Below are 14,969 nucleotides of genomic sequence, written 5' to 3' on the forward strand. Positions count from 1 at the left end.
ACTGTAAGACTATTATTATTAGCCTGGATAGCTGGTTAGAGTGTGGTGCTGATAATGACAAAGTTGTAGGTTCAATCCCCATATGGGACAACTGCATATTCCTGCACTGCAAGGGGTTGGACTAGATGATCCTCAGGGTTCCTCCCAACTCAATGTTTCTATGATAAGCTTTCACGCGCTGCCGTCCATCAGAATCGAGGCTGGTCAACGTTACTCGCATTTTACGGATTTTTAGGGTTTGACTCCACCCAACTCCCAAATTGTTGCATTAGGGAGGATCTGGATTTGGGAACCCAAGGTGGAAATCCAGCAGGATGGTTTAATATTGCTTTATACGGAACACCTAGTATACGCGATTCTTGCTTCATTGAGGGGGTACAATGAATCCAGCGCTATGTTTTTAAAAACTGAAAATAAACGTAAACATCCAGCAATATTAAGGATACCAAGACACAGGGAGCTAAGCATTCGTGCCATGACATCTTGCTTTAGTCATAAAGCTTACAATAGGCATGACTACCAAACAGCGTGCCTTGATTAATCCTTCGCTTTACATGTATAGATTCAAAAACCAGAGATCCCTAGGCAATTAGTGTGTCATTTTAAATTGTAATGGCAAGGAAGATTCCTACTGATCAACGGTGGTCATGAGAGCAGTTATGTCATGAACCCCACATGAGTCACCACGTGTACCTGCAATGATTGACAGCACAGTGCAAAGTATGCCTGCTCAGAAGTAATCCCTCACATCTAGTGAGGTTTAAGGTAGACTCTAAGTTATAGTTAAACTGGAAGCAACCCTCACTGACATAATTGGGCTCTTACTCTCTACTAAACTGATTTAATGCCTAATAATGCAACTCTAGACTTAGAGGTAAAGCCCATTAAGTTTACTCCCGGGTAAGTGATACAGTAGTAATTTATACTGTCTAGGTGAGTGGAAAAGCTCTAGGATTTCTATTTATGACTTTTGTATGTCTCTGGATTTTTCTTAAGGTCTCTGGAAGTTTTTAAGAACTTTAAAACAAAATAAAAAGTAGAATATAAAACAATGTTCAATGTTTTAAAAAATTGCGGCTGCAAATCTACGCACGTTTACCTGGGAGTAAGTCCCATGGAAACGGGCAAGACTTAAATAGGAGTAAATGGGCTGCACACACACAAAAAACACTACATCAGAAAGGGGGCAGACGTCACGTGACAGCGGGTAGGCGCTGCTCCTATCTCTCAAGCTCCGCCCCTTAGATGACGCCCAATGTCATTTGGAACGCCGTGGCTCGGTAGGAGGAGCCGATTTTACCCTTTTAGAGCCGCCGGAACATGGTGGCGGCGCGCGCATGCGCCGTGCAGCAACATGGCGGAATTGGAGATTGGACAGCACTGTGAAGTGGAGGACTGCGGGCAGCTTGGTAAGGAGCCCTTGAGCGGCAGGGCAGACCATGGGACTCTCCGTGGCGGGGGAGGGGGAAGTGCATCTTCATGGTACCACTTCTGAGGGGCGAGTTGGAATTGAACGAAGAGGCACCACCATGGAGATTTGAGGATAGAGCGACTTCCTTCTCCTGCCCTTCCGGAAGTGTAGGCTAATGTACTGTTCTCGGGTTTTTTTGCTTCTATGGGTGTGGAAGGCAAAGGGGAGGAGATAGTGGACAGTAACCAAATTAAGGGGCGTGGCTCTTTCCAGAAGTGGGCGTGGGCTGTTGCTTGGTAGCCAGTGGAGTTTAGCCAGCACTCTGGTTATCACTGAAGGCAAAAAGGTGTTTATCCTGTGGCCGATTTGCTTAGATACAAAAGGACATGCGCTAGAGCTCACGTCTGCCAGGCCAAGTGTGTGTGCGTATATGTGTAGGAGAGTAGTTATCTTTTATTTGAGTTTTATTTTATGGTCTTATCACAAAACGTAGCTTGCACTCAATATAAAACCCTTTAATCAAGAACGGCCAGTCCTAGTGTTTATCAAAGGAAGTTGGAGACTTACAGCAAATCAGTCCGCCAGTTCTTCTGGCCTTTGCAGATGCAGGACGGACTTCGCAGCAAGGAGATGGCTAGTCCGCTCCCGAGCAAAAGTTATACATTCTTTATACACAAAGTAGCATGTGTCATTTCGCTTGACCCAAACCTTACAGATAGCTCCCCTTTCTGGGCTCAGAGCCCAGCACTCCAAGCCCACAGATAAAGATAACAACAAAGGCAGCCAATTAGCTTTTATAAAAGCAAGTGAATGTAAACATATATGAGCTCATTGCTACGACAACTTCCAGTTAACTCTGGGGTTATCATGACTATCAAGATGGCATCAGCAAAGCTTTCAGAACACTTCAGATTCGGTTCAGCACAGGTGTTGATTGACATATGAGATTATCTGTCTTATTTTTGTCACTGTCTTATTATTGCACCTGTAATATATATATATATATATATATATATATATATAGGAGAGCGCAAAATATGGTCTGAAGCTCAACATCAAAAAAACGAAGATCATGGCCACTGGTCCCATCACCTCCTGGCAAATAGAAGGGGAGGAAATGGAGGCAGTGAGAGATTTTACTTTCTTGGGCTCCATGATCACTGTAGATGGTGACAGCAGCCACGAAATTAAGAGACGCCTGCTTCTTGGGAGGAAAGCAATGACAAACCTAGACAGCATTTTAAAAAGTAGAGACATCACCTTGCCAACAAAGGTCCGTATAGTAAAAGCTATGGTTTTCCCAGTAGCGATGTATGGAAGTGAGAGCTGGACCATAAAGAAGGCTGATCGCCGAAGAATTGACGCTTTTGAATTATGGTGCTGGAGGAGACTCTTGAGAGTCCCATGGACTGCAAGAAGATCAAACGCATCCATTCTTAAGGAAATCAGCCCTGAGTGCTCACTGGAAGGACAGATCCTGAAGCTGAGGCTCCAATACTTTGGCCACCTCATGAGAAGAGAAGACTCCCTGGAAAAGACCCTGATGTTGGGAAAGATGGAGGGCACAAGGAGAAGGGGACGACAGAGGACGAGATGGTTAGACAGTGTTCTCGAAGCTACAAACATGAATCTGACCAAACTGTGGGTGGCAGTGGAAGACAGGAGTGCCTGGCGTGCTCTGGTCCATGGGGTCACGAAGAGTTGGACACGACTGAACGACTAAACAACAACAACATATATATATATATATATATATGCTTTCGTAGATTTTCACGGGTACAGGAATGCAGGTTTTGGTGTCCTCGGGTGTCTTCCCGTGTAAAAGTTGGGGTGTCTAGGCGACGTTTCGACGAGGTCTCACTCGTCATCTTCAGGCTGGTGCTTTCGGCTTCTTGTTACTGGAACAGAGCAGGATCTCAGTGTTTGAGTTCCTATAAATACTGTTGAGGAGGTGTGGTGTATAGCCTCCAATGTTCTGGGCGGAGAGGAGGTTCCCAGGCTGGTGTGCCTTTTCTTCTTTTGTTCCTTAATTACTTGAGGGATATCTTGAGTGATTTCTTGAGTGATTTCCTGAATCCCACTTAGGTGGGTCATTAGGTGTGGATTAGTTGCTAAAGCCTTCGTGTCTTGAACTCTTGAACTTTGTGAAGAGTTTTTCTGAGAAGATGGCTGTACTGCACTTGGTTGTGCTCTGGCTTGGCTTCGTGTATAGGGGCGAGCTGTGGTTTTGTGGCCTGTGCCAGCCAGATCTGTGTAGGGATTGCAGGGGGGTGCAGCATCCGGAGGTGCCACCCTGGTTTGGCTACTGGATGGTGTCTGTAATTTATCTGTGGAGAGGGTCTGGGTTTGGGTTTGGGACCAACCACTGCCTAACCAACACGTACTTCATCCACAATGGACAAAGATACAAACAGATAGAAGGAGCACCTATGGGATCACCCCTCTCACCGGTCATCGCTAACCTGTACATGGAACACTTTGAAACCAATGCTTTAGACAAGTCAGAACACAAACCCAAACTTTGGCTCAGATATGTTGACGACACCTTTGTAATTTGGCCACACGGGAAGGAAAAACTGGATAGCTTCCTCACACATCTCAACAGCCTACACCCCAAAATACAATTCACTATGGAAATAGAAACCAACAACCAACTTCCCTTCCTTGACGTCCTAATCTACAAAAAACCTGATGGCTCCCTAGGACACATTATCTACCGGAAAAAAACACACACCAACCGCTACTTACATGCACAATCACACCACCACCCTGCACAAATAAACTCCGTAGCCAAGACTCTCATCTCCAGAACCAAACGCCTGGCTGACGAAGACCACTTGACAACTGAGTTACAGAATCTCTCAAATGTGTTAATTGCCAATGGATACCAGCAAAACAGGGTTACGAAGCTAATCCAAAAAGAAACACCCCCCAAAAACCAAGACACAGAAGAAAACAATGGCATAGCCCTCCTTCCTTATATCAAGGGCACTACAGATAAAATTAGCAAAATCCTCCATAAACACAATATCAAAACAGCCTTTTGCACCAACCAAAAAATAGCCAATATCCTCAGAAACCCCAAGGATAAAATTCAGTTGGAAAACCAAGGGGTCTATGAAATACCCTGCAAAGTCTGCCCAGCCACGTACATTGGACAAACAAACAGACGAATAAATGCACGGATCGCAGAACACAAGAATGCCGTCAAAAAAGAAGAAAAAACTTCCTCTCTTTTCCAACACATGAAAGAAACAGGACACGAAATTAATTTTGCAGATTCCAAATTGCTCTTTAACATGGAACATCACCACAAGAGAATAATCATGGAAGCCATCGAGATAGAGAAACACCCTCACAACATGAACAAGCGTGACGACACATCCCGCTTGCCAGACATCTGGAAATTAGCCCTCCCCACAAAATCTGACACCAGATCCAGAGGCACACAGAACGCCATCACCAATCAACCACACCAGACCCAAACCCAGACCCTCTCCACAGATAAATTACAGACACCATCCAGTAGCCAAACCAGGGTGGCACCTCCGGATGCTGCACCCCCCTGCAATCCCTACACAGATCTGGCTGGCACAGGCCACAAAACCACAGCTCGCCCCTATACACGAAGCCAAGCCAGAGCACAACCAAGTGCAGTACAGCCATCTTCTCAGAAAAACTCTTCACAAAGTTCAAGAGTTCAAGACACGAAGGCTTTAGCAACTAATCCACACCTAATGACCCACCTAAGTGGGATTCAGGAAATCACTCAAGAAATCACTCAAGATATCCCTCAAGTAATTAAGGAACAAAAGAAGAAAAGGCACACCAGCCTGGGAACCTCCTCTCCGCCCAGAACATTGGAGGCTATACACCACACCTCCTCAACAGTATTTATAGGAACTCAAACACTGAGATCCTGCTCTGTTCCAGTAACAAGAAGCCGAAAGCACCAGCCTGAAGATGACGAGTGAGACCTCGTCGAAACGTCGCCTAGACACCCCAACTTTTACACGGGAAGACACCCGAGGACACCAAAACCTGCATATATATATATATATATATATGCTTTCGTAGATTTTCACGGGTACAGGAATGCAGGTTTTGGTGTCCTCGGGTGTCTTCCCGTGTAAAAGTTGGGGTGTCTAGGCGACGTTTCGACGAGGTCTCACTCGTCATCTTCAGGCTGGTGCTTTCGGCTTCTTGTTACTGGAACAGAGCAGGATCTCAGTGTTTGAGTTCCTATAAATACTGTTGAGGAGGTGTGGTGTATAGCCTCCAATGTTCTGGGCAGAGAGGAGGTTCCCAGGCTAGTGTGCCTTTTCTTCTTTTGTTCCTTAATTACTTATTAAGGAACAATAAGGAACATGCTTCCAACTTAAATTCCACTCTAAAACCCCAGCTACCGAAAGGATCCTGAAACGAACTGAACTATCTCTAATCAGAAACGAACTACACAAGAAAAGATACCTACTAAACCAAACCAACAAAGATCTACTCACTCTTCACCTCAAACTCTGTAACAAAATCCACCCTGCACTCTGGGACAAATGCAAACAACTAGCCGTCTGGAGAGCTGAAACGGAGACCTCACACAAGACAGACACACACACCAACAAACTCCACAAACTAGAGAAACGCCAGAAGCCCAGCCACCCTCCACAACAACCCATGAAACAAACAGTACATAACATATCAGACAGGATCCTCACCTCAACTGAAACCAAAGTACTCTCCAAAGGTTTCAACTTTGCAGTCGCCCCGAGACGCATCCCCACGGAAAACATCATATGTGGAGTCGAAGCTAGCCTAACCAAAATCAATCCAGATGAAGCCAATAAAATCAGACTTGAAGTCACCAACATCCTCTGCTCCAGCAAACCACCCAGAAGCAATTTACACAAAGAAGAACAGAAAGCACTCACCAACCTGAGGAAAGACAACAACATAATCATTCTCCCAGCAGACAAAGGTAATGCCACTGTTGTGATGAACACATCGGACTACCAAGCAAAACTATCAAATCTACTCCAAGACCCTACCTACCAACCTATAAAAACAGATCCCACCACCTATCTGGAAAAAACCACCAAATCCAAAATAAAAGCCTCTCCTATCAGTGAAGAAATCCAGCTAAGAATCATCCCCAGAGAAAAATCATCCAGATGCCCCAAACTCTACGGCCTCCCCAAGATACACAAAGAAGGAACACCACTCAGACCAATAGTCAGCTCCATAGGCTCACCTCTACAAAATCTCGCTAAATTTCTCGCCAAGCAACTTCAGCCCTATGCAGAATCCATCTCTTCACACGTTCCAAACTCCTTCCAGTTCATAGAAACAATAAAGAAGCAAAACCTACAACCCAATGACCTACTTGTGAGCTTCGATGTTGTATCTCTCTTCACACAAGTGCCCATTAATGAAGCCTTGACAGCCATTCAAAACAAATACAATCCCCCCGAATACATCTTGGACCTGACCAACCACTGCCTAACCAACACGTACTTCATCCACAATGGACAAAGATACAAACAGATAGAAGGAGCACCTATGGGATCACCCCTCTCACCGGTCATCGCTAACCTGTACATGGAACACTTTGAAACCAATGCTTTAGACAAGTCAGAACACAAACCCAAACTTTGGCTCAGATATGTTGACGACACCTTTGTAATTTGGCCACACGGGAAGGAAAAACTGGATAGCTTCCTCACACATCTCAACAGCCTACACCCCAAAATACAATTCACTATGGAAATAGAAGCCAACAACCAACTTCCCTTCCTTGACGTCCTAATCTACAAAAAACCTGATGGCTCCCTAGGACACACTATCTACCGGAAAAAAACACACACCAACCGCTACTTACATGCACAATCACACCACCACCCTGCACAAATAAACTCCGTAGCCAAGACTCTCATCTCCAGAACCAAACGCCTGGCTGACGAAGACCACTTGACAACTGAGTTACAGAATCTCTCAAATGTGTTAATTGCCAATGGATACCAGCAAAACAGGGTTACGAAGCTAATCCAAAAAGAAACACCCCCCAAAAACCAAGACACAGAAGAAAACAATGGCATAGCCCTCCTTCCTTATATCAAGGGCACTACAGATAAAATTAGCAAAATCCTCCATAAACACAATATCAAAACAGCCTTTTGCACCAACCAAAAAATAGCCAATATCCTCAGAAACCCCAAGGATAAAATTCAGTTGGAAAACCAAGGGGTCTATGAAATACCCTGCAAAGTCTGCCCAGCCACGTACATTGGACAAACAAACAGACGAATAAATGCACGGATCGCAGAACACAAGAATGCCGTCAAAAAAGAAGAAAAAACTTCCTCTCTTTTCCAACACATGAAAGAAACAGGACACGAAATTAATTTTGCAGATTCCAAATTGCTCTTTAACATGGAACATCACCACAAGAGAATAATCATGGAAGCCATCGAGATAGAGAAACACCCTCACAACATGAACAAGCGTGACGACACATCCCGCTTGCCAGACATCTGGAAATTAGCCCTCCCCACAAAATCTGACACCAGATCCAGAGGCACACAGAACGCCATCACCAATCAACCACACCAGACCCAAACCCAGACCCTCTCCACAGATAAATTACAGACACCATCCAGTAGCCAAACCAGGGTGGCACCTCCGGATGCTGCACCCCCCTGCAATCCCTACACAGATCTGGCTGGCACAGGCCACAAAACCACAGCTCGCCCCTATACACGAAGCCAAGCCAGAGCACAACCAAGTGCAGTACAGCCATCTTCTCAGAAAAACTCTTCACAAAGTTCAAGAGTTCAAGACACGAAGGCTTTAGCAACTAATCCACACCTAATGACCCACCTAAGTGGGATTCAGGAAATCACTCAAGAAATCACTCAAGATATCCCTCAAGTAATTAAGGAACAAAAGAAGAAAAGGCACACTAGCCTGGGAACCTCCTCTCTGCCCAGAACATTGGAGGCTATACACCACACCTCCTCAACAGTATTTATAGGAACTCAAACACTGAGATCCTGCTCTGTTCCAGTAACAAGAAGCCGAAAGCACCAGCCTGAAGATGACGAGTGAGACCTCGTCGAAACGTCGCCTAGACACCCCAACTTTTACACGGGAAGACACCCGAGGACACCAAAACCTGCATATATATATATATATATATATAATATATATAATATTATATATATATATATATATATATATATATATATGAATTCATTTAAGTCACTTCTACAATGCTTTACATTTCCAAAAACAGCTCTCTACAACCTCTCTTAAAAGATCAAATGAAATATTACAAAATACCCACACACAAAAATTACAAATGAAAGTGAGATACAATAAAGATTTGCGTTTAAAACAACACGAGTAACCTAAACAGAAAAGTAAAAATATCAAAAATTCATTTGAGTGTTATCTTTTTCATTTTAGATTTTCTCCCTTTTGTCTGTGATGGCTGCTCCGGAGTCTTCTGGTAAGAAAGAATGTATGCTACAATCCTGACTTCCCAGATATACAACATCCTAATCTCTCCCTGCAGGAATATCCTTCCCTGCACTTTAAACTGATATAGATGACTTGACCCAGGCATATTTATTTATGGGTGCTGAGGGATAGCCCTGCTGGCTTAAGTCAAAACAGCAAAAGCAGTGTCAGAGTAAATGCCCCAAAGGGTGAGAATGGGAGTGGTGTGAGAAGAATAGACAAAGTTGCACTGCATCCTAACTCACTTTGTTCACTGGTCCTGCCCACAAAGCTCAGTATAACATATCGAAAAATTCAGGTGTAACTAAATCCACCCCATGGGAGACAATGGAAGGTCAGAAAATGAAAGCTTACACTGTCACCCACAATCTGGTCTTGATGCCAGGAGCAGTTAGGATGCAGGAGATGCACTGACTTAACTGCCTTCTGGAATATCTGTCTGTTTAGGATTGCTCTGCTCTTCTTATTTGTATAGCACCATTGTGGCACTTAAAAGAAATAAAAGAACAGCAATATATATGAAATAGTCCCAACCCTGAGGAAGTTAAAATCTGTAGTTGAATCAGGGATGGAGAACCTGTCACCCTTGAGATGCTGTTAGATTCTCAGCTCCCATCAGCCCAGCCAAAATGACCTCTGGTCAGGGCTGGTAGAAGTTATAATCTAGTTATATCTGGAAGGCTACAAGTTCACCATCCCTGATTCAGACATTTGGATGGATGGGCTGCGAAACAACATAGCTAACAAATAAACAGAGAGAAGAGAGGAATGAGCAAAACTATGCTTTGTTCAACTGAAGCTGTAGCGTTCTTGATTAGTTTTGCTGAGATAACTTTTCAGGAAAAAATGTGCCAAGTCTTTTTTTGTTCTCCTGTTAATTCACAAACTAATGATATGTTGGTCTTTATTTACTTGTAATTTTAAGTCTTCAGCACAGAAGTCGGGCTGCTCATGGTTGTTCTGAGGTAAGTTGATAATTTTTATCATCTGTAGCATTCAACACCTCTGGAATATTTTAATTAACAGTGAAGTTCCCTTAAGCTCATTCTGAATAATTTTGCAAGCAATTCTTTGTAAGTTTTCGTTCAGCAATTCATATGATCTTTTTGCCAAATTATGTTTTAATTGTATGCTTGTAGATCACCTTGAGACTTAGGTAAATGGATTGGCTTAGCACATGATCCAAACCAGAGTTCATGGTTTAGCTCTCCCAGATAAACCACAAGCCATAATGCACAAGACAAACATTGGTTACAACTTGTGGTTCATCTGAAAACAGCTAAACCGCAAAACTGGGTTCAGATGGCATGCTAAGGCAAACATGGCTTAGCTAAGTGCAGGGCAGCACCAAAATAACTGTGTTGGAACAAAGCAGCTGTGATCTCTTCCAGAGTCTGCAAGCTCTCATGTTCACCTTGACTCATAATATGTCTTAGCGTGTCATGCAAACCAGACCATTCTCTGCCTTTCCCCCCTAGGTTGCTTAGAGAGTATTTATTATTTACCTTAATTTGTGAATTGGTTGCTTTTAGTTGCTGTTATTCTTTTATGGTGTCCTTTTTCCTGCTTATAAGTTCCTGATAAATCATAGGCATATAGTGAACATGAGCACTTACGTATTTTAGATTAATGGCTTCTATTAGTTTATTAGGAGTAACTTCCTGGGACATGTTTTATTCTACTCAGTCTCTTTCCACCTGGCATTTGGCAAAAGTGGTCTTATATTAAGAACATAATATCTTCTCTCTTTATTAAGAGAGAGCTACTAAATAGCTGTGATGTATGATGGAGAAAATGCCCAGTTATGTTTCAATAGAATGCAGGATGTGTATTTGTAAGTAACATGAATTTCCTTTAAAATTGTCTTAGGCAAATCTAAAAAGTGGGGAGGTGAAACCAGATCACCACAAATCTTTCTTGTGCACATATAAAGGTTGTGATGGAAAAGAACTTGTACCTGTGTTGTGCCCTTCCTGTGGAAAGCAGTTTTGCTTTCGGTGAGCAAATTAATTAATCTAAGCAACCTCACTCCTCGTTTTTCATTAGGTTGTAGACTAACTACTGAGAGTTTCTTCATCTATTGTTTTCAGTCACCGCCATGAACTGGACCATGAATGTGAAAAATTGGAAATCCCTAAACCTCGCATGGCTGTTACCCAGCAGCTTGTTAAAGATATTGTAGGTAGGTACAGTAAGACTTGCTAAATATACAGTTTTCTGCTGCAGAATGTATGTGACTCCTTTCCTGTTGTGGGGACATATTGAAGAAACAGGGTAGCATTGGAGCCAGTAGGTAAAGCACCCCTGGAATGCCCCGTTTTACTTTTATTGCTATTGGAGCACTGACAGTACAGGTTTCCACATCCACGGTGGTAAGACTTCTTAGGGCAGCCTTCCTTTGCTCACGGACCTCCCTCTCCATGGCCGAGGTGGAGATCTACTATGGTCCCTAGGATGCCTTTGCAGGGGCCATAGGATTGCGCCCTTAATAAGGTTTCTGATACAGAAAGAGGATAAGAGAGGCTAAGTTTTTCATATTTAATATTGTGTCCTGAAAGTAAGGCTGGGTCCTGCAACTTCCATCTCCTTGCTACAAGTCCTAAAAGTAATAGACTTGTCCTATTGTTCTGTGTACTTGAGCTATGTCTGGGTCTACTTCCTATGAGACTTAGATGGAAATCCTATGCAGGAATAAGTCGTTCTGTTTTTCTAACAGCAAACTGCAACTTCCTAATGCTAAAATACTGTAGCTTGAGCTAGCAAGATATAATGAAGGAGTGGAACCACTTTCATTCCCACAAGTTCTCAACTGTAATTGAGCAGTAATTTTTGTATTGCATGAAACCATCCCTGAGACAGGCCTGTGGGATCAAGTTGGTTCCTTCGTATCTGAGCTCCCCTGAACATCTTCAGTTCTATATATTGGTGTGGCCCATTCTTAGTGACACATGTTGATTACTGGCAAGCATATAGTACTCGGAGGTCGGAGAAAAGGTTCTATCCTATGTACACAAACAAGAGAAGGCTGCACATTGTTCCAGTGCACCCATTCTGAAGAAGCTTTAACATTCATGCTGGTGCATATTTCATTTTTAGCAAAATGAGAGGGACTGGTGATAGCTACTAAAATGAGTCCATGCATAAATCTCAGATTCTAAGAAAGGAGCCACAGTGAGTAAAAGAGGCAGAGGAGCAAAGAACAGCGAAACAGCAGCAAAGGTGGCCCTAATGAAACTGAAAATGCATGCATCTGGGGATAAGTCCTTGGTGCAGGTAAGTCACGTTCATTTGTCTCTAAACACCATACCTATTTGTAGTTACTCCCATATTTAGTGAAGCAAAAGTGATCTCTGTACTTCTGCTATTGTGTTTGTTCAGGGTTTTCTAAAGTGGAATGCAAGTGTAGGAGAGTGTTGTCTACTACACTGTCCTTGTAGAGCAATTTAAATAACTGCAGGACCTGAAGGAAGGAGCAATGAAGCCCCATTAGTAAAATCTTCTTCCCACAGGGACTGTACATGCAGCAGCTTTGTATATTAAACTCTGTACAAATGTAAAATATGGTATAGGATGGAAACACCTGGAATTGTGGGGAGAGTGAGGTAAGTGGATTCTAGATTGCTGCTGGATAGTTTTCGTGAATTTGTATCCTTGTCAACTGAGGTCCTCAAAACTCTCAATGATATTTAACTAATATTTGTATTTTATTTTTATTTATTAAATTTGCAAACCGCTCCACCCCTACCTTTTTTTTTAGTTTCAATCTTTATTGAAAGTTCAAAAGTTACATAACCATACATGTACCAACATGGTGAGACACAAAAGAGAGAGAGAGAGAGAGAGAGAGAGAGAGAGAGAGAGAACCCGTGCAGAAGGGAAAACAAAAGGGGGTGGGGACCCAAAACTGTATATTTTACAAGTTTGTTATTGTACTTCACCAGATCTTAACCTATTACAGTATTTGTAAGAATGGATTCCGAATATCATTGAACTTGTCCATGGCAAGTCTCTGTTTATATGCAAGTTGTTCATGTGTTGCAAGTTTGTGTAAGTCTTCGATCCAATTGTAGAAGGGAGCCACATTTTTATTTTTCCAATTCATTAGTATCAGTCTTTTTGCTATGGTAAGGGCACGGAGAGTCCATTTGTATTGTCCTTTTGTGAGGTTCCATGTGCTGGGTTCAAGAGGATATTTTGCTCTGTAAATGTAAGGTTGTTCCGTACAGTTCTGTTGATGGTTAGTTACCTTCTGCCAAAAGTCTTTCCATATCGGACAATGAAAAAAACACATGTTTTAGAGAAGCATTATCCCTATTAACCCACCCCTATACCTGTAGATCTCAGGGTGGTTCACAACAGAAAATCACAATATAAAAAAACAGAAAATACATAATAAAATAAAAAACATCCCAATAACCCCCTCTTTCTACAACACATTTTTAAAGCTAATAAAAATGAAATGAAACCATCCCAGCTAGAGCAAGAGTAGGGACCTGATGTTTTCTTTGCCTGCCTGTCTCATGAACAGCTGGTGGTAGTGGCATTGGGGAGGGGACATTCTGTGTATGTTGTTTTTTACAATTGGAGGATATGTTGTTGTTGTTTTACCTTTTCTCTCTAGTTTACCTGGCCCTGATTCTTTGTAGAGTTCCTTTCTGAGGAGTATGTTCCTTTCTAAAGGCACATCAATGCCATTTTCTATTGCAGACAGAGAGAATCTACTTCCAAGTGTTTTTACCTAAAGAAAGTAAGGAGAAAAGCAAACCCATGTTCTTTAGTAGTAACTGGAGCATTGGTAAAGTGATAGATTTTGCCGCTACCTTAGCAAACCTTAAGAATGAGAACAACAAAACCACAGCTAAGGTAAATCAACTACAGCAACTATTTTTTATCGTTCAAATATTTTTAATTTCCTTAGAGAGCTGCGAAATAACAACAGGGTATCCCCCCCCCCCTTTTCTCTGGATTTTCAGAAATTACGACTCTGCCACCCGGCATCTGGAGAAGCTTTGCCTTTGGACCAGACACTAGCATCTTGGATAAGCAGCAGAGAATCCCCACTAAATAATGGTGGAAATGTGATCTTGGAATATCTTGATAATGAAGTCCAGTTTCTAGAAAATGCAACTTCATATATAGAGTAGTCGTGAAAAACACTCTGCATGTGATTGTCAGGCCTAACGAAAGACAGAGTCTGTTTATAGTTTCATCATGTGTTATTTTTATCACCTACATGAAGAAATTTAATAAATTCTGATTTATGTCCATTTCAAAGTAGTCCAAGGAATTACTCATAAATCCACGCTCCTCAGTTGATGCATTTTAGGGCAATGGGAGAAGTAGAGCTTGTGCAAGCCCCGCCCCCAATCGAATTATAATACTGAAATGATTGTTGATTGTTAAAGGAATCCTTTAATTACAGCTGTTATGTCACTGGCAGCACGTTCGGATCTCGAGATTCTCGCTAAAAGCAAAGAGAATGTCATAAGTCAAGTTTTCGCACTGGCACCACAAACAGCTACACACACCCCCTCCCCCACACAATCGCCTTTGGCTACACTCCAGATGCAGCTGATGTTTGTCCATAGCTGTCAAGCTTCCCTTTTTTGGTGGGAAATTCCCTTATACCAGCTGCTATCCTGGATTGTTAGATATCCTGTTGACTGTCCCCGGGACAGGTGAGGCTGCTGATCCCTTATTCTTGAAGCTGCTGATCCCTTATTTTCAAATCTGAAAGTTGACAGCTATGTGTTTGTCCCGCTGTCCCTCCCACCTGGCGTCTAAAGACGTACTCTATAAGCTCCCGCCCCCAAGAAACATCAGAACGCGCAAGGGCCAATAGGATGCGTCGGCTTGTATGGCGCGAGCCAGCTTGTTATTAACTCGGGCACAAGCACAGTGATGGGACCAAAGGGCTGGCTGGCTTCCTTGTTCCGTGCTTCTCATTCCCTGTGCCCCCCCCCGTGTTAACTCCTTCCCTTCCTTCCTTGTCCGTGATTCTTCTTCTCTCCCCCCCCCCCCTCCTCAGGCAGCATCCCATTCCACC

General features: G+C 42.9%; 1 protein-coding gene across 1 annotated transcript; it reads left to right on the forward strand.

The window, feature by feature from the left end:
- The first annotated feature begins 1,252 nt into the window (after positions 1 to 1,252).
- On the forward strand, positions 1,253 to 14,197 carry ZFAND1 (zinc finger AN1-type containing 1). Its single transcript, XM_083451358.1, has 8 exons — positions 1,253 to 1,409; positions 8,870 to 8,912; positions 9,849 to 9,888; positions 10,793 to 10,920; positions 11,014 to 11,105; positions 12,075 to 12,196; positions 13,631 to 13,786; positions 13,897 to 14,197. The coding sequence occupies exons 1-8, from the start codon at positions 1,256 to 1,258 to the stop codon at positions 14,065 to 14,067; spliced, it is 906 nt and encodes a 301-aa protein (XP_083307484.1). The 5' UTR covers positions 1,253 to 1,255; the 3' UTR covers positions 14,068 to 14,197.
- The last annotated feature ends 772 nt before the right edge of the window (positions 14,198 to 14,969 follow it).

The sequence above is a fragment of the Podarcis tiliguerta genome (assembly GCF_965153285.1).
Source record: "Podarcis tiliguerta genome assembly, chromosome: 7".
In the NCBI taxonomy this organism is placed as follows: Eukaryota; Metazoa; Chordata; class Lepidosauria; order Squamata; family Lacertidae; genus Podarcis; species Podarcis tiliguerta.